At 44.1% G+C, this 26058-nt stretch overlaps 1 protein-coding gene across 4 annotated transcripts; it reads right to left on the reverse strand.

Moving 5' to 3' along the window:
- Window positions 1–647: 647 nt before the first annotated feature.
- hhla1 (HHLA1 neighbor of OC90) lies at window positions 648–25663 on the reverse strand. Of its 4 annotated transcripts, none has more exons than XM_080907429.1 (15): window positions 25540–25663; window positions 22820–22912; window positions 22684–22740; window positions 21100–21180; window positions 20695–20778; window positions 19835–19918; window positions 19671–19754; window positions 19533–19589; window positions 18324–18404; window positions 18158–18184; window positions 17958–18047; window positions 16243–16788; window positions 12042–12198; window positions 10708–10790; window positions 648–1057 (listed from the first exon to the last, which is right to left on the reverse strand). In XM_080907429.1, the coding sequence occupies exons 2-15, from the start codon at window positions 22908–22910 to the stop codon at window positions 1014–1016; spliced, it is 1566 nt and encodes a 521-aa protein (XP_080763555.1). In that variant the 5' UTR covers window positions 22911–22912; window positions 25540–25663; the 3' UTR covers window positions 648–1013. The 4 variants fall into 4 exon arrangements, with proteins under 4 accessions (XP_080763555.1, XP_080763556.1, XP_080763554.1 ...); XM_080907430.1 differs by having other exon boundaries at window positions 19542–19589; window positions 22820–22915; XM_080907428.1 differs by having other exon boundaries at window positions 22820–22915.
- Window positions 25664–26058: the final 395 nt, after the last annotated feature.

A 26058-nucleotide genomic window follows, 5' to 3' on the forward strand; every position in this document is an offset into this window, starting at 1 on the left:
TATAGATGGATTTCATTCTGTTTAACTTTTTCCACATAATCGGTTATATCTGAACCTACGTCATCTTTATAGAAAAAGACAACTGGAAAACCAAATAAAGATTTAAAAATCTGAAACAATAAGATGTGCTTGAAAAACGAACTACAATCAAATAAAATGCAGAGAAAACGTCTCCAGTTTGAGTTTTTGTGGAGCAGATGTTGACTCTGAACTTCTGAAACCTGACGTCTGACAAATACCCTCAATAAATAAATTAAAGAATCGGACTTAAACTGAATCCTCTCTGGAAGCTGACTAGAATGATGAGGAAGTATAATAACTCTGTTCTGGGTGTTTTAGGCTTCATGGATACGTGGCTGTCATCTGACACTCCAGGTTTTTCTTTGAGATCACGCCTCGCGCTCCAAGCCTGCTGATCCACAAGGATCAGATACATTTTTGATAACTAATAGTAAGAGGAAAATGTCCCATCTTCACCATTTTTATGCTCATGAACAGTCAGATCTGGATCGACTCCGACAGGCTGAAATAATTCCCTCCTCTGTCCAGACGATCCAAACCTCTTTGATTAATCTGAACAAATTAAGGCTGAACGTAGATCCAAAAACGAGCAATGAGAAAAAAATACAACAATTACCAGACGTTTATTTAACAGACATAAAACCTCAAACCCTACATCTGTTTCTGGGTTTCTACAGCTTCTTCTTCAGATTTCAGACTGTATCAGCCTCACAGTCTTCATTTGATCTGAGGATAAACAGTCCACACTTAGTCTGAGGGTTGCAGATTTCAGAGTCCAGTATTAATCAAATTATTTTTCATCTTCTTGGAGATACAAAGTAAATGAAATCACAGAGTAGATAACGGGGATGAATGTGAAGCCGCGCCGCTGCGTGAGCGTGTAAACAGTTTCCAAACCCGTGCAGATGCAGAAATCTGACTCAGATCTGGCCTCCGTAATCGTGCTGCGTGCCGTAGTTCGTGATGATGAGCGGCTCTTTGTTCCTCTCCGGTCACAGTTTATTGCACATCTTTGTCAGGCACCTCTGTTTCAGGTCTGTGGAGGAAAGGTTACAGCCAGGTCACAGAGTTTTACGACAAAACAATACCAGCTACGGCAAACGTTCCCCTCTGTTTCCTCCGATTACAATCCACAAATGATCCGTATTTTAGTGTGTTTAAGAGAAACGAACCGAGCTGCTGGCTGTTTCCACAAACACGCACGAGCAGAATCACGTGAAGGATTTATTACAGTGCAGGCAACCACAGCATACCACATTAAAAAGGGGTCGCACTCCTCAAAACACCCTCTGTTCCTTTGGTCAGCGGACACAATAGGAGGAGTGTGACGAGCTCTGAGCTCTGATCTCAGCCTGAAGGACGTCAGCAGGCCTCCCGGCTCAGGAAGACATTCAAACTTTCTGTCATTCCTTCAGCGTGCGACTGACTGCACTTTTTACTCGTGGATCAATCAGGCTGATAAAGATTAGACAGACCCAACTAATCACTGCTGCACTGTTGCATTATTACCAGCTGCCAAATATTTACTCGTTATCACGTCAGTGTTGCTGCACTCGAGAGGAGTCGAGCGACTCTGTAATGAGATCTACCACGAGCATCACCCCTGCACAGATTCAGCTTCTTCTTTTAAGTATGACACACGTTCACGAGCTGCAGCTCTTTTCATACCTTTGGAGAGATTACACACTAATGATGCGTCTCTCCACCCTCATCTCCATCAGCCACTGTTCAGGGTGTAGAATCAAAGTCAGTCAAAGGGAACCGGCAGCTGCTGGCAGCTCTTAAGGTGGAATGTTTTCTCACATCATAAATTGTCTCTGAACACACCTTAAATATTGATATGACCACTCAAACCCTTTCGTTTGTCTTAATCGTGACGTCAGCAGTGACTGGGCTTTCCCATGATGCACTGAGTGTTTCTTCTTCACTGATCGTCATTCTCTGTGTTTATACACCTCTCTACATTTAATCATTATTTATTATTAATCTGTGGCTCACCTGTCTTCCTCCCCTCACCCCAGATGGCTGCACCGCCCTGATCCTGGTTCTGCTGGAGGTTTCTTCCTGCTTGAGTTTTTCCTTCCCACTGTCACCAAGTGCTTGCTCACAGGGGGTCATGTGATTGTTGAGGTAATGTTGTGGCTTCTATGTAAATAAAACTGAGCTGAATTGAACAGAATGAAGAAAATCCTAAACCTCTTAAAAATCCTTCTTCCTGTTAATAACAGTTTTCCACCATTTTATCTTCACTGGGATCATAATCCGAACTTTGAGGAGAACCTGTCATGAAGTTTTGTCATGAGCTCGAGTGTAGAAAGGTTTAAAAAGCTTTAGCGAGCTCTCGTCTCCACACTGGTCGTCTCCAGTCCAGGAAAAACAGCAGCACATTTAAACTGAAGCTTGAGATCACTTATCTGAAGGAGCTTTTAGTATAAATGTGATTTATCTTCTTAAGTATTTAAAAATAAAAAGATAAAGTCACTAAAGTCACTGTGAAGTGCCGTGAGTGACTCGTTCTCCACCTCCGATGGAGGCAGTCAGCCTCCGTGCATGGATCCCCACAGGGCTCCTCGATCACAGAAGAAGAAACGATCAGAATGATTTTGTTCCATAATTGTAGCTTCATGCATCGCTCCATCATCTGCTGCTTTTCTAGTCAGGGTCAGGCTGCAGGTGCAGCAGCACCTCCTCCAGCTTTTCCAGAGAAACAATCTCTCCAGTGTGTCTGGACGTCTCCTCCCAGTAGGACATGAAACACCTGACCAAGGAGGCATCCTGGTCAGATGCCCAAACCCCCAACTGGCTCTCTTCATAGCAAAGGAGCATCAGCTTTACTCTGAAAAACCCCAGACGCCAGACAGAGGAAGCTCATTTCTGCAGGATGTATCCACCATCTCACTCTTTCAGTCATCACCCACAGCTCGTGGCCGAGGGTGGGAACAAGAGCCTGAAACACTTCCTCCACACAGGGAAGCAGGTCATCCCCAGCGTATTTACTGAGCTTAAAAAAAGATTTTAATTTCAATGAAATCAAAAATAATTCAAATAGTGGGCATGCTGTTGTTGTGGGAGGTGCTATAGGCAGCGAGGGGAGAGCTGCAGGAGGACTTTGCCCTCAGATTAGGCTCGCAGGTGCCTGCCTCCGTTTTCATAGCCTGGTTATAAACGCCTGGCTGGTAGCCTGGTTTTTATAGACCGTCTGCAGGAAACCTTCTGCAGCACCCATCGTTCAAGATCCTCCAGTGACGGGATTGCAACGACATCACATGACTTTTCACGCTTATCTTGTAAAAAGTTGCGTCATCGTGTTCGATATCGTTGCCTCCTGAACACCTGAAACATTCTGTGATGATCCACCAACGATTAATTATTAATGATCAAACATGCTTAAAGCAAAGGTCTCACACATACTGAATAAATGATGACTATATGAAACAGATTATACTGACGACGCAGAGCTGTCATCTTTTCCACATTTTCTTTCATTATTTTCTTTATCTTAATCATAAAATAAGCATTATGTGGAGAAATGAATGCGATCTCGCTTGAAAGCTTACCCATAAAACTCCAACAACCCTGAGTTTGCTCCCCATAAATGAGCCGGAGCTTCTGCGATGTTGTGCTGTTAGCTGAGTTTTTAATCTTTGCCTTCGCTGCTTTTCATGTCACTTTCTAATCAGGTTTATCGGAGTCTAAAAATAAACCCGGAGGTCTAATGAGAGCCGGAGGACTGAGCTGACAGGCCTCTCGACGGCCTGCCGCTGGAATCGTTCGGTGTGTCAGACGCCGGGAAAGAGGCGACTCTCTCCACAACCTCTTGAGCCCATTAGATTCCTGCAGAGCTGCTGCTCTAATGAGCTGTGATATGGGCCGACACGTCGCCATCAGCACAGGTGAAGGATGGAAGCGAGCTCCCAATTATCCGGTGTGCTTTAAATGCACCAACATGGATCGACTCTCGTACCAGCTTTACTGATGAAGCAGGAAACAACAAGTCATTATAGAACTACAAAATGACCTCATCTTTGAGGCTTTCACTTCTCGGTCCTTACTCGTCAGATTTTCTCCTTGTTATTGTTAAAAGGCCTACACAGACTGTATATTAAAGATGGAAGCAGCAACCGTGACGTCACCCTCTGGATCTGGGAGTCGTCTCATGTGAAGCATTTTCATCTTGGTGTTTTGAAGCACGCGAGGCATTTAGAGGACCTGCCGTCCTTCACTCACCTCCCTGTGCAGGTTCCCGGGTCGATGTCAGCGTTCACCTTTTAACCCTTTTCTGATAACAGCTCAGCGTCCATGTTTACGATAGTTAGCCACAAATTCTGAATGAGGAAAAACGGCTCAGCTTTGTACTCAGTGTAGTGTTCTTCTTCAATAGGTTTTATGTTTCCTTTCTTAATTGCCGTCATCGTGTCCTGTCATGTTTTCATCTCATCTGATTATTTTAGCACTTTGCTTTAAATCTGCTACATAAATAAATTTGACCATATGCATTCATTACCTCTAGACTGGACTATTGTAACTCCCTCTACTGAGGCCTCCCTCACTCCTCTCTTTAGCGTCTGCAGTTAGTACAGAACGCTGCTGCAGCCTTTTATCAGGTGTCAGACTGCATGATCATATGACTCCAGTTTTAGCTAACTTACGCTGGCTTCCTGTGAAATTTCGCATTGATTTTAAAATTCTTTTACTCGCTTATAAAATCTTAAATAACACTGCCCCGTGCTAAAAAAAGCACTAAGATCTTCTGACCTGATGCTCTTAATGCAACCTAAGTCTGGGTTGAAAACCAGAGGTGATCGTGTCTTTGCTATTGCAGCTCTCATTCGCTCTTCTGAGACTGTTCAGTCTTTTAAATCTCGTTTAAAGACCCACCTTTTTACTCTGGCTCTGACGTAAAATATTTTGATTATCATTTGGTTTGTTTCTATGGTGTGAATGAGACTCGGCGGGTCCAGGGATCATAGGTTTCAGCCATTTTATTCAATACTTGTCACACCACGACACACCCCAACCCCCGAGTCCCCGTGTTTTTAACTCGGCGGGCGTGATTAAGGGTGCCGTGCAGGTGCATCCGCCCTGCCTGCACGGCACCGGAGACCACGCCCCACCACAGTAAATTTGTCTTATTTTATTTATTTCCTAACTTGTGGAGCACTTTGATCAAAACTGTTGTTTTAAATGTGCTATATAAAAAAATTTATAGTTTATTTGATTTTGATTATCATTGTCGGGTCTTCACCTCGCGATATTAAGCACGGTGAGGCGACTGTTGCTGTGATTTGGCTCTATGTGAATAAAATGTATTTTATTTAATGGAACACTAAGAGTGAAACATCAGTGGGTGACATTTCAGATGCTTCCTCCATATTTTATATACAACCAGCTCAGAAACCAACAAATCAACATCATGTTGTATTCTCTGCATGCTTACTGAGACAGACCCGGCTTTACACTCTTTGAGCAGGACAACCATTTTCTCATAGACTTCTATACAGTCTGGGCTTTTCTGCACACCGGGTTTCGCTTCCTACCGGAAGAAAGAATGCAGACAGAACTGGAAGCTACGGCCATATTTCATGATGTCACACATCTCCAGCAGCAGCCACAGAAAGCTTCTTTTACGTCTTTCGCACATCCAGTAATTCTCTAAATGCTGCAAGACCCACAAACGGCAGCTCAGATGCTTTGGAACCAACCACATCTCCCAGAAAGCGCACGAATGGATCCGATTGGGAAACCGAGGGATTCTGCAACACGTCGGTCAGGCGGTAAGGCGGGCCCTGATTTATATTCTACTGGAAGCTAATGCAAACCATAGTTTTCAAAATGATCATCATGTGAGACTTAGGAAGACTTGAACAAGCAACTGAGAACATAAACTAACTCAGAATTTACCGAGGTTATGATTTGATTGAGCCGGTGAGTCGCCTCCTGCTGGCCATTATCAATAGCGCGGGTTTAAACCACAACCAATAAGTTCATCTACACTGAACAAAAATATAAACGCAACACTTTTGTTTTTGCTCCCATTCCCCATGGGATGGACGTAGAGACCTAAAATTCATTCCAGATACACAATATAACCATCCCTCCCAAACAGTGGTCACAAATCAGTCCAAATGTGTGGTAGTGGGCACGTCTGCTATATTGAGATAATCCATCCCACCTCACAGGTGTGCCACATCAGGATGCTGATCTGACATCATGAGTAGTGCACAGGTGTACCTCAGACTGCCCACAACAAAAGGCCACCCTGGAATGTGCAGTTTTTTGCGCTATTGGGGGTCTGGGGACCCAGAACTGGTCAGTATCTGGTGTGACCACCATTTGCCTCATGCAGTGCAACACATCGTCTTCGCATGGAGTCTATCAGATTGTCAATTGTGGCCTGTGGAATGTTGGTCCACTCCTCTTCAATGGCTTTGCGAGGTTGTTGGATATTCGTGGGAACTGGTACACGCTGTCGTATACGCCGGTCAAGCACATCCCGAACATGCTCAATGGGTGACATGTCCGGTGAGTATGCTGGCCATGCAAGAACTGGGACATTCTCAGCTGCCATCTGCCCTGAACAATGTGAACCGAGATTCATCCGTGAAGCCCACACCTCTCCAACGTGCCAGACGCCATCGAATGTGAGCATTTGCCCACACAAGTCTGTTACGGCGACGAGCTGGAGTCAGGTCAAGACCCCGATGAGGACGACGGGCATGCAGTTGAGCGTCCCTGAGACGGTTTCTGACAGTTTGTGCAGAAATTGTTTGGTTGTGCAAACCAATTGTTCCAGCAGCTGTCTGGGTGGCTGGTCTCAGACGATCTTGGAGGTGAACCTGCTGGATGTGGAGGTCCTGGGCTGGTGTGGTTACACGTGGTCTGCGGTTGTGAGGCCGGTTGGATGTGCTGCCATATTCTCTGAAACGCCTGTGGAGACGGCTTATGGTTGAGAAATGAACATTCAATGCACGGGCGACAGATCTGGTTGACATTCCTGCTGTCAGCATGCCAATTTCACGCTCCCTCATTGCTTGTGGCATCTGTGGCATTTTGCTGTGAGACAAAACTGCACATTCCAGGGTGGCCTTTTGTTGTGGGCAGTCTGAGGTACACCTGTGCACTACTCATGATGTCAGATCAGCATCCTGATGTGGCACACCTGTGAGGTGGGATGGATTATCTCAATATAGCAGATGTGCCCACTACCACACATTTGGACTGATTTGTGACCACTGTTTGGGAGGGATGGTTATATTGTGTATCTGGAATGAATTTTAGGTCTCTACGTCCATCCCATGGGGAATGGGAGCAAAAACAAAAGTGTTGCGTTTATATTTTTGTTCAGTGTATGTTGGTCAGCTGGGTAACGTTGCTGTTTATGTGTAAACTATTTTCCTTTACAGCAGCTGGGCTCCACGGTGGGAACATTTTGCTGCATAAATAAGAGAAATTGAGAGTTGGGTGATTAATCTTTCATCTTCCTGGTCTCCAGCAGCCTTTCATTTCTAGTCGGCGCCGATCGCCTCTTTAATCAGTACCAAGTACAAACGAGCGCACCCAGACTTCAGATCAGCTTCAGATGATCAACAACGATTCTCTGAGTAACAACGGAGCAAAATTAAAGTGAGATTTGATTTTTCTGTTCTCGGTCAGCAGAGCTTTGTAGGGTAAGCATGAAAACTGAATGTTTTTGTCAGCCTGTTGTCATTAAATGCTTTCTGAATTAAGTTATCGCTGTTATCGCTCCCTGTTTTCTCCTCTTTGTGAGCAATTTCTCACCATGAAACACAAAAGCAGCCTGAGAGATCCTCTGGTAATCACTCCTCGTTATTTCTCACTCCAACATTAAAACCTAGTAAAGGTTTTAGCTTCTTCTTCTCCTCATCTCTGGCAGATCCTTCCACACGAACCCAAACAGAAACCCGCCGATCATCCTATCCATATATTTAGGAATATTAAACATCCCTGGGTTTTCCTGCAGTGCTTAGAAGAGCACAACATGAATACTATCCTAAAACATTTTCATCTTCTATCATAGGGTGACAGCATAGCTTAAAATGCACCGATATGAGAAACAGTTCACCGTTTATACTTAATAAGATCACATCTTTCCTGTACTTCCAAACTCCTCACGCCATAGCCACTATTTTCTATGTTAAACTTACAGCTCCACATGTTTCTTTTATGCCTCATGCTGATACTTGAGTAGCTTTGCATGAATAAGCGTTTAAATTAATCACTTTTAACTCCTGCTGAGCCTCGGTGCAGCTACTGAGTCCATCCTCTGACTCAAACCAGCAGTTTTTGCTCCTCCTCCTTTGAGCCAAATTTCTCCTCATTGGCTGCCCCATAAAGTGGGTGTGGTTTTCATACTACAAGATGACATCATACAGAGCAAAGAGAAAAGAAACTGTCTGATCCATCACATTCTCAATGTATATGAGATGAATTAAATACAGAAGGTTTAATTGAGACTCAGTAATACATCTAATAACTTCTCAGTGCTCTGCAGTTTCAAACCAGCACCTTCAGGATTTGGATCAACATCAGTTGTTTTATCTGACTCCTTTCAACATACGTGATCAGACTGCTTTAACCCTTGGATGCACAACCTACCAGTACCTACACTCTTCCACGAGTGGGGTCAAAAATGACCCCAAATAGAAACAATGCATTTTTCTATAAACTCGGTTGTTATTTGTCAAAATCTTTAAAACGAAGAGTTGTAACATTCTCATATTTGAGGTATTCCTCATAAAACGTGTTTGTGACATGAGGCACTTTGCATTTTTATTTATTTTTTCATTAATTTTAAGAAATCGCAGTTTTTGTATCACTTGTATCACTTTTGTATGCTTGCTCCGCATATACTGCAGAAGCTGGGTCTTCCCTCTGAAAGGCACAAGTTGTTCATCCACTGTAACACAATCACTGAGGATGAATTTCTGCCTGCAGTTGACCAGGAACAGGCCCCATACGTAGCTGAAAGCTGCCATATGGTTTGTTTTCAGTCGGTAGGCTCTGGTCCTCTTGTCATCAAAGTGCAAGAAACGGCGAATATCTTTAAATCTTTGAATTGACATAGTGGCCTTGTACAATAGGTTATGCAGAGGACTCCCAAAAAGCACACCAACTGGTACATCCCAGTTCTTCTCACTTCCTGCAAAAATGGTCAATCAAATGAAGGCCAGGAACTTATGTTTGATTATATTTTTCCACTCTTTCCCCTGTCTGTGGCTACTCTTCGTGCCTCCATGTTTGTGTATGACAGCACCTCTTCTATTATATTATCAGACATGAACATCTTCCATGCATTTACTGGGGAGACAGTACTAAACCCAACTGCAAGCCCTGGCTGACTAATTCAGAATATTGTGGCTAGAGCAGTAAGAGGGGCTCATTCTGTTAGACTCAATATCCATTTCCTCTTCAGAGGACTCATCGGAGGACTCCTCTGTATCTGACTGGCCTTGTTAAGTGGGGGGCACAATAGTCTGGGTCCTCTATATCTGAGATGTCAGATTCTGAGTCAATGCCTCTGATGGGCTCTTCATCCCATCCGTCCTGGATCATTTGTAAGTCCACAGGGATCCTTGCTGGCCTCATAGCAACCATGCTACTTTAAATATTTAAAAAAAAAAAACATCAGAAAGGACAATGTTTGAAATGCACAGGAAACTATAAACAGGGCTGCACATAAATGGTCCTCAGGTGCGCATTTGCAGAACCAGATAAGAAGTTGGAATGCGTGTTTGCGAACATAAGATGTTCTGGAGGAGGACAGACATTTGTTCAGAACTCTTAAAGATGCCAAAGAAGCAAGCTCCGTAGGCAATAACTTTGGTGTTCCTCCACAACAAAAGAAGCGCCTATTCTCTGAATTTCTGGGAATACTTTTATTTTGACAGCGAATGCACACCTGCAGACCACTTATGTGCAGCCGTGACTATAAATCACGTATGTTACTGTGTAAAAATTAATTCTTGATCCATCAGAAGTGTAAGTGGGTCAGTGAGAGTTGCTAAGAATGAAAGTTTCATAGAAGATTCCATAGGAACTGCTTGGGGTCATTTTTGAGTGGGGTAGAGATACAAAAACTGCATTTTTTTTAAATTAATGAAAAAATAAATAAAAATGCAAATGGCCTCATGTTACAAACATATTTTATGAGGAATACCTGGAATATGAATATATTACAACTTTGCATTTTAAAGATTTTGAAGAAAAACAACCCCTGGGGTCATTTTTGACCCCACGTGTGCATCTAAGGGTTAAAATCATCTGTCCATGAATCGTTCGTCACTATGAATCGTCTTCATGTTCTCAGTGTGAAAATGTCTATTTTTTTATTACTTTCTTTCCTGTTAGCTCAAACATTTTGGAGGTGCATGTTTTCTTCAAGTTTCTTGGTCAAAATCTTAACAAACTCCTACAAAATCAATAGATAATGTTGTGGCCGACTGCATATTTTACAGAAATATTTTACCGATTTGAAAAGTTTACTCCTTTTCTCTTCAAACATCAATAAAATATGCAGTTTGCCCCGGGGCGCCCAAACTCTTTCATACGGCTGTATCAGGCTGAAGCGCTGAGTTTATAATTTGCTGCTGCAGGTGTTGGTTTTACTGCACAGGGAGTCTCGAGCATCAGAGCCCGGCAGGTCAATGACTCATGCTGTCCACTTACTTCTGGAGAAGGAGACCCTCCTGACCCGCCGACACACTTCAGAGGTGTGCTTCTCATACCAGAGGTGGCTGTCGTCACAGTACCTGCAAGACAAGATGACAGCATGAAGCGCTGACCTTGAGCTTCTGCTTCAGAGTCAGCTCGCCATGAGTGGGAACTTCAGCTTTCAACAGACAGAAATCAGGCTTGTTTTGAGCCACATGTCCGAGAATATACATTTTAATTGATGATTAACCTGCAAGCAAATACAGTCTTTACATGGAGGTGGTCACGGTCTCTGATCACACCAAAGCATTCCCAAAGCAGCGAGCAGACATAAATCTCTCCAGGACGTCCTGAGTTTGCCCAGGGGGTCTCCACCAGGTAAGACATGCCTGAAACACCTCACCTAGGAGGTGTCCCTCTCAGGTGACTTCAGATGTGTCAAAAAGAAAGGAAAAAAAAGGTTTTGGCAGCAGGGGAATTAAACCACCAGGACTTCCACCCTGAACGCTGCCCGGCCCACAGACCACTTCACCTCCACAGCCCGACCTGCTGAGCGATCAGGCCAAAGAGCCACAGCTGTCTGGCCTCTTCCTCTGACCCGGCTCCAGCACGGATCCTGGGGAAGGTAACTCGCTCTTTTTTTCTTCTTCATCATTCGTAGTAAGAGCTGTAAGCCCCAAACAGGAGAATGGCACAGGCGTTAACCCTCAAACAAGCAGGGTAAGAAAAGTCAGAGCACCTCTGACGCCACAAGGATTACACCAGGAGCTCAGTGATGCCCCGGCTCAGATCTGGGATGTCAGGCTTGTATTTAACCACATGGGGGCCAAAAGAAACTACTGAGCATCATTTTGAGTTGTTGCAATTTATTAAAATTTCAGCCAAATCGACTGACCTGTCGCATCATTGTTTCACTTTGATTTTCAGGTTTTTTTTTTTTTAAATCCAGCCCTCTGCAGGTCGATAATCTTTGTTTCCATCAAACAGCATGAATAACACATTGTCCGGTCCTTCTCAGTGTACATACCCAGCATGATTTCTTCTCATTTTCTGAGCAGTGCTCATTAGATCGAGAACACAAACAGCTTCATTTTAACATTTGCTGCTGTGAACTGTGAACTGAATGACGTCAGCCACTCATTCTTGTTAAGAATACTTCAGAAAGCTTCACCCTGTAATTTCTGTCTACCTGTGTGTGTCTGTGCCTTACACTGCCGGGGTTTATTGTGGCCACCTAAAGAAGTGCAGCAGCTGAGAGAAATAAGTGATGCAACACTCTGAGCAGGAGTACAATTCAAACCGCCGTCTGCAGCGGTGCTGTCTGGAGGCAGCAGGGGGAATTTGCCGACCTTTTCATGCGCGTCTTGTGGCTGAAGGGTCTGCACAGGCACTGGGAGAAGAACTTGCACAGCTCGAGGACGCAGGGCTGCAGCTTGTGGGCGCCGACGGTCGTGGCGGCGCCGGGGACGGACTCGGCGCTCAGCTCCGGCCTCCTCCAGGGACAGCCTCTCAACACACAGAGAGAAGAACGTCAGTCGTGAACCGGCTTAATTAATCTGTGTGTTCTGCAGGAGAAAATCTAATTAGGAGGTGATGTCCACAGACAAAAGGTGATCGTCACATTAAAGATAATAAACATATCATAAATTAACCTTTAAAAGCTCACAGAACATTCAGATGAATTTTAATTGCGTGCTCGTCCACATGCTGCACGTTTTTGTTCGCCTTGCAAACAGGATCACGATGGGAAAAATCTTTTCCTATTCAAATTTAAACCAACAAGAGGGATGTTTGGTCGCTGGTGTGGAAATGCAGCACAAAGGATTTCATCCTGGAGCGTGATTAACATCAGCTTGGCAACCCAACCAAAAAAAGCACGCACAGAATCTGCTTTTCATACATGGGACATTTTAGAGAACATATTACAGACGGTGTGATGACGTGAGGGAAGGCGTGCACACTATTGTCAGTGTCGCTCTGATGGTGTCATTGGAATAGTTTCCAGCTGAATGAAGCTGCAGTCAGTCGGGAAAATTTCAAGAAAGTTTCTTGAAAAGCTAAAAAACCTGAGGCTGAGGAGTTTCCTCTGCAGCAGGGGCAAAGTTCAGAGTTCAAACACTGAAAGGGTTGGCTGAGAGGAGACCTTCATGATGAAAGTCTGCAGAGAAACCTGAACAGAAACATACAGAGTAGACTTTGGACCTGCAGAGAGCTGGACTGATACGTTCAAAATCCCACAGAGTCGTGTTAAAATGTTCACCTTTACAGCAGAAATAAGCACGTCCTGAAGCAAAAACACCGCCCGCCTCTGTGACGTTTCCTCCTTTGTCACAACTGCACGACTGTGATAATTTTTATAACTCACCTTTTTCAATTAGATCAAGCTTAAAGTTAAAGTTGGGGGTGTGGCTGCTTTGATTGACAGGTAGATGCTGTTAGGTGTCTCCTAGGCCCCGCCTCCACATCAGTAAGTCAGATCTGCAGTCTTTGGTGTTTGTGTTGCTTCATTTTTCCCATATTTACTGAATTTTCTTGGCTGCCTTCTGTAAACCGATCAGCTTCAGTTCCCTTTAAACCTCAGTGCTCTTCTGTCCTTCACATTTGTCCTGCAGCTCATCCAAACCTCCATCTGCTTCTTCTCCATCACCACTAGCCGCTACACTCCGGCGGGTCCCGTCCTACCGCCTACTGCTGCTGGGGCTCTGCCCTGCGATGTAGCTTCTAATATTTTATAACTCTGTGCTTCAATAAATTATGTTCAGTTCTCTCAGAGTCTCTCTCCTTATTAAACTGCAGTCACTGAACACGAACCATCGATTCTGGAGCAGTTTTAATGCAAACATCCAAAAAGTCTGTGCTTCACTTTTGGTGAATTAAAATTCTGGTATTGTGTTCGTCTTTCACTTCACATTAATTAGCAGATGACTGAGTGTGCAGCTCACTATGATTCAACGATAACTCAGCTCTGAAACATGGATTTAGTTACATTTGTAACTTTGTAACATATTGTAATATTAAGTTTACTTAGTTACTGTTCCTACTGTCGTGGAGCAACTGTAACCACATAACTTCCTCTGGGATTATTCTGATTCTGCCACGCCCATCTTTTATTTACAGTCTATGTTTCCATGGTGACACACGGAGCTGTGATGGTGTGGGGGGGCTTCAGGCAACAATGAACCCACAGCAGCTTCCTGCAGAGAGACAGCAGCACGTGAGGTTTGAGGGTCATGTGACTGACGGACTGCTGAAAACCTGACGTGAACTCATGAGTTCAGCCAACAAGTGTCAGTTTTCCTTCTTCAGCATCATTGTGAAGAGGAGAAAATCAGTCAGCAGGTGAACTCATGCAGCTTTTCATCTGAGCTCCTGTCTCCAAATTTACTCATCATTTCATTTTAATTTGAACAGAAATAAACACAAAAACAACAACGACCTGATTTTCAGCGTTCATTCCTGAGTGTGTGTGTGTGTGTGTGTGTGTGTGTGTGTGTGTGTGTGTGTGTGTGTGTGTGTGTGTCAGTCAAACATCAGCCTCCACAGGCCGACACTCAGACATGTGCAGCTGGGTGACAAACGCTCATTTCACTGCACGCTAATGACTCGCTGACAAATTGCACAGGATGCTCCGGCCTTCTGATTGTTGCTAGGCAAAAATCAGAGGAGGGGACGGGAGCATTGGGGGCGCAGCTGTTATCTGCAGTGTGGTGTTACTGCCATCTAGTGGCTGTGCTGGGAAAGGTGAAGAAACACACTGAGCGCCTCACAGGTGATATCTTAGGAGCCACAACCATCACGTGCTGCTCGACATTAATGCAGCGCAGGGCACCGGGCACATCAACAGCAGGCGCTGGGTTTGGACTCGCTGCTGGTAACAGATCGGAACATTTCTCTAACTTTTCTCACTCATTTGTTGGACAAACTGTAACAATCATGATTACGATCACCTGTTTCAGTTTACATCACCGTCACATTATTTACCCCATTCCTGTCCCAGTTTTAGTCCTGAAACCCCAGAATGGCTGTGAATGAACAGATGACACAAGCCAAACCTGAGATATGCTGAATTCATGCTGCCAACGTTTACATAAAAACACCGGCGGCGTCAGCCTCCTTGTGGAGACACGTGTGGTATCAAACTCCTGCATCACATTGTTCTCAATTTATAGTCACAAGCTTTTCAGAAACCTTGACCACTGATTTTAACCTCGGGGTCAAAGTCACTATGATTCAAACTTGTCAGAGATTTTTAGTAGATACACCCATTGTATAGATGCTCCTATGTCACCTCGTACTCTCGTTATTACATTCACACACTTGCATGTCCATGCCACCCGCCCGTCACGTCATGATAATCGGCCGTTTACAGCTGAGGGATAAAAATCCAAGAAAATATACGAAGGGTGTCCCAGCAGGAGGGTCCTGGGTTTGAATCCAGCCCAGGGCCTTTCTGTGGGAGTGTGTGGGTGTTCTCCAGCCTCCTCCCACAGTCAAACACATGCAGTGAGTGTGAACGTTGCCTCTGTGTGTCCCGTCTTCCTCCCTGACCTATGATAGCTGGGAAGGCTCCAGCCCCGCGTGGCCCTGAACTGGAGAAGCGTAAGAAAGTGGATGCTTGTTGTTTTTCTACACAGTCTCAACTTTATCTACCGTGGGTCACACTATTTATGCAAATTACACTATATTCAATTAGTGAATGTGCATTTCACATATTTTAATCCATTGTCACATAAAATAGTCTTAATGTACGTTAACGGCTGGAAACTGTTGACATTTGAATCCGTATTCATTTTCCTCACGATGTAATTATGGAATTTCATAACGAGCTCCTGGTTTACGCTGAGTGCAGCAGACAGATAAACGCTGAACGCTTGGCCTTAATTTGACTTTAACCTCTGCAGCTTAAAACCCATCAAAGCTTTCACACAGGAGGCTGCGAGCCTGCGTTACCATGGTTACTATCTGCAGCATGGCTTCCCGTGCCCCACACACACACACACACACACACACACACACACACACACACCTTTCTCCTGGCTGAAATTGAATCAGTGCCGCTGGTGTGTCCAGAAATGACAAAGGAAGGCTGCAATGTGATTAGAGTCGCTTTGTGAGAGCAGGTCAGTGGGCGGAGTCAGACTGTGGCTACAGTGATGTTACACAGGTCTCCATGTTTGATTTCCTCCGTATCCATTCATCAATAACGACATAAAATCACTCGTCTGTCCTTATGTTTCCCAACAAGCCGTCATCATGGGTCACAGTGAACCCGTCGCCATCTTCGTCTGTCCAGCAGGTAAAACTGTGAGAACTTCTTCAGAACTGAAGAAGCTTCTCGGATGAGAGGAGAAACGTCTTCATGAAACTTAAAGAAGTCCAGATTTTCTCTCATGTATTCCTCTGGTGCATTTTTGGTTTTATTCATTTTTTATTCTGGTTATTTGCCACATTTCATCTTTTTTATTTTGAGAAACACACAAGAGCATCTTCCTCACTGCTGAAGCTACAAAATAATTCATATTAAAATATCTGAAAGAACAAATCGTTTACCTGGTTTCTCCGTTGGCTTGCTGGGAGTTGTAGTTCCTCTAACCAGAGGCCCTGTAGTCCTCCTGGGCACCGTGGGTCCTGCTGAGGCTCGCACAGGTGGAAGTCTCGTGGAATGAACTGTGGACGTCGTGTGCGGGGCTGCTGTGCTTGTAGACGGCGGCGTGCGGATCAGACTAACTGCTGGTGAGAAGGTTGAAGCTCTGCCCGGCGTCGTGGGTAATCGTGGTGCTGCTGTGGTGGGAGCTGCAGCAGTCGGAGCGGCGGTGGTGGTGGTTTGCCGTTTTAAGGTTGTAATTGGTGCTAAAGTTGTTTTTTCCACTATAGTTCCACTCTGAGAAGATGCCACAGTGGGCGTGGTCCCCCTTTGTGTCGTTACAGCTCTTGCGGTCATGCTTGGCGCCATGGGTTGCTGGATTGTCTCCGGTGTTTCGGCTGTAGTGTAACTCTGAGGCTTGACGGTCGTAGGCTGTGGAGCTGTTGCGAGCGGCTGAGCTGTGGTGACCTTCGCTGTAGATGCAGCTGCTTCATCCACAGCTGTTGGTGAAGCTGATAAACCAAGAGAAAGAAATAGGCTCGATTTTCTGTCTCCACAAGAGTGAAAGCAGGACGCAGCCATCATGGGACTGAAGACAGAACCACGTGTTAAAAAATAAACACGTTTACAGCCTGAGTCAGCAAACAGGTAAAGCTTAAAGGTGTCCTCGACTCCACCTCAGCAAACTGGACCTCTCCACTGTGTCCATGCAATTTAAACTTTTAACAGAACCTATGCATATAACTGTAATCTGTACACAGTCATATAAACAGCAAACAACAACAATAAACAACAAAACTACTTCATTAAACTTCACCAAAAACAAACAAAACAAACCGAGAGACAGAGAGTGGGAGCATCAGTGGTCTGATCAACATTTTAGTACACTACAGGATTTAAAAAGGCTCGATGACCACAGAAGACCAGATGGGGGATGATCACAGGATCTTTTCCATGGTAAAAAAACCCCCACACCTTTATAGGAAAGAAACACCCTTCAGAAGGTAGCTGTATCCAAACACAGGGAAGACAGAGGTTTCACACTGAGATGCAAACCAGTGCTGAGTCTCAAGGACGGAGGCAGAGCAACAATGAACATATGAAGCTAAGATCAACCTGCATCACAACCACAACAAGAAAAAAAGCGCACAGGAGGCTTGAACAGGTAACAACGTACATCATACGACACTGGCTGTAAAACAGTGTGACGCACAGACGCATCGCTTCCTTTAGCCAATAACTAATGTTTCTCAATCATGTGACACGACACTCGACCACGGAGAGAGCTACACACTCTGCTGAGATTCACAGCTCAATAACATGACAATGAAAAGTAAAAAAGACCCTGGCTGCAGTCGCTCCGTGTGCTCAAAGATCAGTCTTTTGGTCTTCCTGGTATTTCTCACACAAACAATTTCTCCTAAAAATTAAAACCTAGCATCTGACTGACTTCATTATACTTTTAAAAACCTGAACAATCTCTTTTATTTAGTGTTCATTCATGCATATCCTTTTAAATGTGCTTCCAGTTCTTTGTTTTACACATTTGGTTGTGAACATCAGAGATAAACCAGCTTAATCCTGATTAAACTTTGGAAACCGAGTCTGGCCCGAACTTCCTGACAGATCGAGCTGTGAAGACGAGCCAAACGCTGAACGCCGGCCTCCTGGAGAGACTCACCATGTGCGGTTGAATGGACTCTGCTGGTTAGCATGGAGCTCATCCCAGATGGAGAGATGTGACTCAGATTCGTGGGCAGTTGGTGCCATTCTGAGATTTAAAATAGACAATTTGAAGAGGAGAATTAAGCGGCTCTTCGAGCGTCTGGTTGATGACAGCAGATGCTTGAAGGGGCCTGTTAAAGGTCCTGATGTACTCACCGACAGGGAGCCGGAAGGAGATGTTAGCTGGTTCAGAAAGACAAAGTGGGGAAAAAGAAAGTAATGAAAAAGAAGACATTATGAGCTCTACACTGATCTGGTGCTGTTCGTTTTAATCTGCCACCTGCTGGTCATCAATGAATCCGTCACAAACCAGTGAACAGACCTGTGTGCGGTCCTTCCACGATGGTCTGGTTGAAGAGCGGCGTGATGGAGCCGACGTCCCACAGCTCAGGCACCTCTCTGCCTGGACAAAACAACGTCGCATTCAGACAGACACCTTCATCAGCAGCATCATCATCAGCCTCATCTTTGATGCCAGAGATGTTAAACTCATTTTACAGGGAGGACTGCGCACAGCCCACCGATCCAACGTGGGCCAAACAGTGAAACGCCAATCAACAAAGTTTAATTACACATTTAGAAAAAGAAAAAAGGGGCAATTTCTACAGTATGTCTCAGCTTCCTACGTGATGAAGATGAAATAAATGTGTCAGCATGATGTAAACTGTGTGTGTGTCTGTAGGAGAAGCTGCAAAACATAAAAAGTTAAAAATATAATAAATATACGCCCTCCTACTTATTTTACAAAGCGGTCCAGCGGGCCCCGGGCCTTATGTTTCACACCATTATGAAAGATTTTTCAGGTATACTACAGGAGCATTTATAAGGTTTAGTCATATATTTTATCTCTTTAATCGCTCTCTGAGGTCTGTGGAAGATAACAGAAGCTTCCCCACCAGGAGGCGCTGTTTTACCAACTGCGATTGTTTTTGGATCTGCTGCTCTTTGACCTTTTGAGAGCTCTTTTTAGCCCCTCTGCAGGATGCTTTGCTGTGTTAAAGTGTAAACAGAAAAAATGTTTTGTTGATGTTTACGTGATATCTCTTTAAAACCAAACATGGAGATAAGGTCACATAACTGTTTCTTCACATTCTGCTGAGAGCTTTCATTTTTAAATGTTTAAAAACACAAACATTTATAAAAAGTTCCTCAGTTTCAACCTCATCTTATCTGATTTTTGGCTTTTAAAAATGCTTCACCATGAAATAAATCAAGGGAGAAAATAAAAATGTGATACACACAAAGGAAACACCCTGTGGGCTGAACTACTGGAATATACCCAACACATTTCTTACTGCTTGTTCTCAGAACAATAAAGATTCAGCTTTTAAAAACAGTTTATAGTTTCACACAGCTATAATAAATCTGACTCCTTTCTTGTGAGCATGGACCGGGTATCAGTCTTAGACGTGGGTCAGGAGCAGGAAGAAAAGGTTTCTACTTCTAGACCTCTGTGAGGATAAAATAAGCATGCAGTGTCATTCCCCCAGGCCTCAGAACTTTACTCAGGACAGAGGAGGCCTACACATACCCATCTTACCGGCCATCACGCAGATGTAGATACAGTCTGAGTTATTCCTCTGGCTCACTGAGACACAAGCAGACAACACGCCGTTAGCCAGAGACACAAACACATCATATAGCGTTTCATTTAAATAGCATCTACCACCTGAGAGTATCGAGGAGGATTTAAAGAGCTCGTGCAGGTAGCTTGTAGAGTTTCCCATCACATCCAGCAGTATGGCTGTAAAGTCTGATGGGAAACAAAAACAAGTTTACATGCAGCAAACTGCACGAAGCGTAAAATGAGGCCGAACGTTCGAATCCTCCTGCCTGTTAGGTCGTTGGTCTCGTTTGTGACGCAGTAGCAGAATCGCCTCCTGAACACGCTGCTTTCTATGCTTCCCACACTGGAAACTGCAAAACACACAGAAACTGTTCAGAGAGCACAAAGTCATTCATGGATTTAAAGTTTAAGACGTGTCAGGACGACACGGCCTCCAAACATCTGCTGACCTGCGTATTTCCAGCTTGTTAGTCTCAGCTTCTGCTAGCAGAGCTTTGCATGATTAACAGTTTAAAATAATCCTCATTTATCTTATTCTGAGCATTGATGCAGTTCATGCTCCGCCTTCAATGCTCTGTTTTAGCTCTTCTCCTTGGGCGCCTGGGGCCTTTGCCCAGCTCAGATGAACATATTAGGCATGTCTCCTCTTGATGACATCATACAGATCCCACAGCAGGAAAAAAACTGTATGAAACTGTCCATACACTGACCTCACGACTGAGTGGATGACAACACAGCCACCACTGGAACAGGAGATATATGACAGATAATAATCAAAGTAACAGAATAAGTCCTCCTTAACAAAGTTTGGCAAATAAGATTATTTCTGTAATATGTTAGGACACGTCCTCGGTGCTTTATTTTGCAGTTTTAAATAAAATAATGGGTTCTTCCCTTTCTCAGCCTTCACCAGTGCATCAAACTTCATGACTGACCCTAAAGGTAACAATCTGACACGATTAAAGAGAAAGTCTCGTCTTAAGAGTAGAGATGGTTAACATGCGGTGGTGTAATTACTACACATTCACACCACCAGATGGCAGCATAGACAAATGCAGCCTTCGCGTTACTCTTTGCTGTCTGCAGCTTCGGAGGAAGCAGACGTTTGTAAGGAGAGAACATTTACTGTTGTAGACCAACAGGGTGAGTTTGTGCAGAGCCAGGGAGCTGTAGGACGTGACGCTGAGCAGAGAGAAGAGCTGCCGGGAGCCTGCAACACAAAACAGGCGAACATGTGAGCTCACACAGCCTTAGATGCATTATTACATACAGGAGAGCACTGCGTTCACTAATGACAATCTCATGATTAAGGAGAAAGGTGCAATAATCAGTAAGAGGACGGGGTCGATGTTGCGACCTCGTCAATGAGCCTGAAAATCAAAATCAGAGTTAAAATGTTAAAACTGGGCTGAAGGGAAGCTGCTCTTTGAGCGCACTGCTCCTTTAAATGTTGAGTCCTCTCTGCAGTTCAAAACCAACAGAAGTGTGACTCTGTGGTTCAGACCTGAGAGACAGCGACAGGACAACGTACCCGAGTGGCTGGAATTTATTAAAGTATTGACGAGCGGCGTGAGGTCGATGGCAGCGGGGTCGATGTGCTCTGCTGGGATTTCTGGGAAATAAAAGCAGAGCGTGAAGTCAGCGGGAGCTCGTTCTGGGTGTAATCTCCGTTATGGAGACAGCAGCATCAGCAGAATGAGCCAGTGTAATTACTGGATGTACTGGAAGGGAAAAAAAGTGACAGTTACCCAGAGGAATGGGTCCCCGGGGGGCGGGGCAGTTATTTAAACAACACAAGGTCAGTGTAACAGTTGGTCTAATCGGCATTTCACTGAACATTTCAGTGATACAACCCAGAGCAGGTTCACAGATGTTAGCTGATGACTTCTCTGAAGTGTGTGTTGGTGATGACGGTATTTACCGTTAGACAAACTGCTCCTCTGGGACGTTAACGACGTCTTTAACATTCGGGGTTTGAGTTGGTAAGCTTTGGACTGAAGCCTGATGAATGGCACATTTTATGCAAATTAACTGAGTTTTAGTTACAAAAAGGAGGATTTTTTCCACATATTTCTTAACATTGACCAACTGTACCCTCCATCCATCACCGCTGCAGCATCCTCAGCAGAGGCCCAGACCTCCACCAGCAAATCCAGGCAAACACTGAGGCGTTCCCAAGCTAGCTGGAAGATAATCTTCAGCAATTTGCCAGGAACTCCTCACCTAGGAGGTGTGCAGGAGTCAGATTCCCAAACCAGATCAACTAGCTGAGCTTCACCGTTTGGAGGAAGCTCGTCTCAGCTGCATCCTATCGGTCACTAGCCAGAGCTCGCGGTTGTTCGTGGGCGCAGATCGAGCAGTAAATCATTAACTTTGCTTCCACGCTCTCTCTTCACCACAACGGATCAGTCTGTCCATCTCCTGCTGTCCCCCCCCTCACTTGTGAACCCAGAGCTCCACCCTTTCCCAGCTGTGAAGCTTGGTATTCATTGACTTTCTATCCATCCTCTTCCACATATCCTTATCAAGGTTGTGGGGGGGGGGGGGGGGGGGGGGGGGGGTGCTGGAGCCCATCCCAGCTACCATAGGGCGAGCGGGGGAGTATACCCTGTGTTGTTGCAGGGCTAACACACAGAGACATACAGACAGAAAGGCCGCGGCCAGGTGGAGGATTCGAACCCAGGACCTTCTAGGTGTGAGGCGCCAGTGTTAACCTTATTCAATTAATATATTCAAATATCACCTGGTTAAAGAAACAATATAAAAAAGAAATCTGACATGTTCAGTGACTCAGTCTGTGCTGTGATGCAAACCCAGAAAGTTTTTTATTATTCAGAAACTGCAAACCTCAATAAACATAGTTTCCTGAATGTAGTGGGGGACAGTCGTGATCTTTAAAAAGATATTCATATAAAAAATACACTGAAGCCAGTTGTGTGCGCCTCCACATCAACTGTGTGTAGGGTTTTTATTTTTGCTAGGTGACAGCGCTGCAGTCGAAGTACTTTGTGGGGCTTTAAAGTTTCTTTGTTCGAGCTGGAAAACAACACGTTGAGACGTATTTGGCAGCCACAGTATGTGAACAAGCAGAATGAGAACCAAGGAGGAAAAATACCCGTGGAGTCAGCAAAGTCTCTCCTGTGCCTGTCCTCCTGCTGTCTGCAGATCAATGCTGGAGGAAACAAAAACAGCAGTTATTACTATTATTAATAATTAAACCAAACAATAGAGCCTTTATAGCCTCGGCCTACCTTGGCTCACGAGCAGGAGTATTAAAACTGCAGAAACACAGATTATGAAAGAGAAGCGTGGATGCTGTGTGAACCTCCAGGAGCCTGCCATGACTGCTGCAAACACAAACAGCATGCAAACGTTCACTCTCAACATAAAAATACAGCTTTTAGTGGGCTACATGGTTAGCACAAGGGCAAAGCCACCAAACCCCGTGAATTTGCATCTCATGTAAGCTGCAACAATCAGCTCATATATGAGAGACACGTTGCTCTGTAGAAATCAGCCTCACATACAAACAGAGCAGAGAGACAGGAGTTACAACATAAAAGCTGAATAGATCATCGTCACATTAGTGCTGGAGACGACGTTAAAAGTAATTATTGTAACACTTTGTAATGCAGCTGAGGGTGTAATTACCCTGTAACGGAATGAATTTCAATGCATTTTATTTGACATTACAGTGTAATCGAATACTTAAAGCTAGGTCTGTGAGAGTAAGGATGTAACAGGGTGTAAGTCAGGCTTTTACAGGAAACAAATAAATAATTATACTGTAAGTAAATGTAAGAACACTGTACTTCTACTGTAAGTACAATGTACGTACTTCCAATAGAAGTACATGAGTCCACTCCATAATACAACCCCACAGAGTGGAGCATATTTATGATGCAAGCTGTGGAAATAATGTTTGTTTTTCTGCAAACTTACCGTGAAACTGAGCACTACATCAAATTACTTACAGTATAATTATTTCTTTGTCTCCTGTAAAAGCCTGACTTGTTGACACTCTGTAGTGTACCTACCTTTAAGTATTTGTAAGTAAATATAATTACATCAGAATTTTAAATCAGATGCACTGAAATTCCATTTGATTACAGGGGAATCACACCCTTAGTGGTGGCCCACCAAAACAAATAAACTCAACAGAATGAGGCCATAAACATCTGTGTATAGCTCTGAAAGCTAATAACTGAAGCTGAGTTGGGGACTGGCCGTACTTTAATGTAATACTAATTTAAACCATTAGGTGGTGCAGTGAGTCTAGATAACCTTTATCCAGGTAAATGATGAAACACACATTTCTTCTGTAAAAATGCAAAGTCTGTGCAGGAAACAGAGAAGAGGCTAAAGAGAACTACAGAAAGTTAAAGATCCAGAAACATCTGAACATCTGGTGATGAACGCGTCGGCCAATTAAAACACATCAGCCTCTCTCTGCACACTGCAGGTAAACTCTGTGCCTCCATCAAACACCTTCAAAAGAGTGTCGGGTTTGTGTAAAAAACGTCACTGTGAAGGACCAGGAAGCCCTTCACAGTGACGTCATGATGACTCTATAATCCCACCAGTAGACCCAGTGCTCCCCAGAATGTCGGTAAAGATTTTTAGGAGCTTTTACATTAAATTTTCTTGGCATCTAATTTGCGTTTTGTGCGTTCAAAGTAGGGCTGCCACGATTTGTCGACTAGTCACGATTACGTCGACTATCAAAATCGTCGACGACTGATTTAATAGTCGACGCGTCGTTTGAAGCTTTGTTAGATCCCAAAAGACCCAGGAATAAGTAGCAGGATTTAAGAGTGTAATAACGGACTGAAACAGAAGATGGCAGCACTGCATGTACAAGGATGCCAGCTGCCGTTAAACCCCGAAGAAGAAGAAGAAGAAGCAGCTGTGTCCCAGAATTCATAGCGCGGCCCAGCTTAGTTTCCAACAATGGCGGCAGCTAGTTAGTTTTAATATTACTCATTATTCTTTCTGGGTCACAAAATAAACGTTTAACATATTTTCAGGCGAGAATGTAGCTGTGTAAACCTCAAATATCTGCTCAGTTTATCAGGACACCACATATTTTCAAAAGCGCTCCGACGTTTTTGGAGACGTCTGTTACCCACTAGCTCGATAGCTAGCCGGGGGCTAGGTCACTAGAGCCGTGAGAACACCGGACTCCCGGCAAATTGTTTTCAAACCCACCCCGTCTTTCGCTACTCAGGTTAAATATATATGAGTCACTTAGATAAATTAAAAATGTTGTTTGGCTTTTTTTTTCAGTATTTTATTTGTTCCTGAGTAAATCGGTTTGGCTGAGATTAAAGTTATAGTTTTTACACAGCTGAATAAACGTCAAGCAGACAGCTGATCATCAGAAGTGTGAGATGCTGGAGAATTTACTCCGGTGTCCTGTTATATTTTAGATAGCAAGGAGTTTATTAAACTCCACCGAGACAATCTGCTAATTTCATTAAAATTGAATAAACTATCATCTTGTCTTTATTTTTAGTTAGCACCTTAAAAGCTTAAAGCTGTAAGCTAATGATAGTTATATAAGAGCAGATGCTGCTGGTGCAATAAGCTGTAGTTTTATGTCCAGTGGATGATGATCTGACTAGTCGACTATCAAAATAATCGTTTGTGGCAGCCCTAATTCAAAGAAAGTCTTCCTCAGTCTAGTCACTGCATTTCTGTATTTCTTGACTCATCAATTCTGATCAAGATAAAAATCACACACATGCACAGTCACAGGTTTCACAAATCAAAGTCAAAGCAAACTTTTTCTTTTCAAAGTGAACCGTCTTTGTTTCCATAAAAAGAGGAAAATATATTGTTTTTACAGCAGCAGCACTCAAAGTTCACAGCATTCAAAATTTTAACTCCAATTCTTCGATAGTTTGACCTGCCATAATATTATTATTATTATTGGCTCCCAGCTAAAATAAAACCAGTGAACACGTCTCACCTGCTGCTTGAATTCACCTGCAGCCCTGCGGAGCCTCCACCAGCCTCCACCCTGCGGTCACACACCGGCGGTCAGATAACGATTAAACAACGCCTGTTTTCTCCCCTCTGAACATCAGCGGGCTCTGGCTGCAGGCCGGGTACTGATCCAAACTCACTCCTGCAGCTGCACTGCAAGAAATATCCAACTGCAGGTGCTGCACTACACTGCCCCCCAAAGGCAGAGACAGGAACTGCAGGAGGCTCTGAAAGCCTGGAGATCGACTTCATGCTGTTTGACGGTGATGAGAACAGAAAACTGTACTTCAGCAAGTCGTTTTGACCATGTCTACGTTCCTAATTGCTGCCACGTGATTGGCTGGTTATATATTTGTGTTAGGGAGCAGTTGGACAGTTGTTTCTGTAAAGTGACAGGTCAGTGTAAATTTAGTCAGTCAGACACTTCAGGTGAGGTCAGGCTGCTGTGTGTGGCCTCTCCTCACACACCTGTTTTCATTTAGCACGAGCTAATTCAAGCTCT

The sequence above is a fragment of the Rhamphochromis sp. 'chilingali' genome (genome assembly GCF_963969265.1).
Source record: "Rhamphochromis sp. 'chilingali' genome assembly, chromosome: 16".
NCBI lineage: Eukaryota > Metazoa > Chordata > Actinopteri > Cichliformes > Cichlidae > Rhamphochromis > Rhamphochromis sp. 'chilingali'.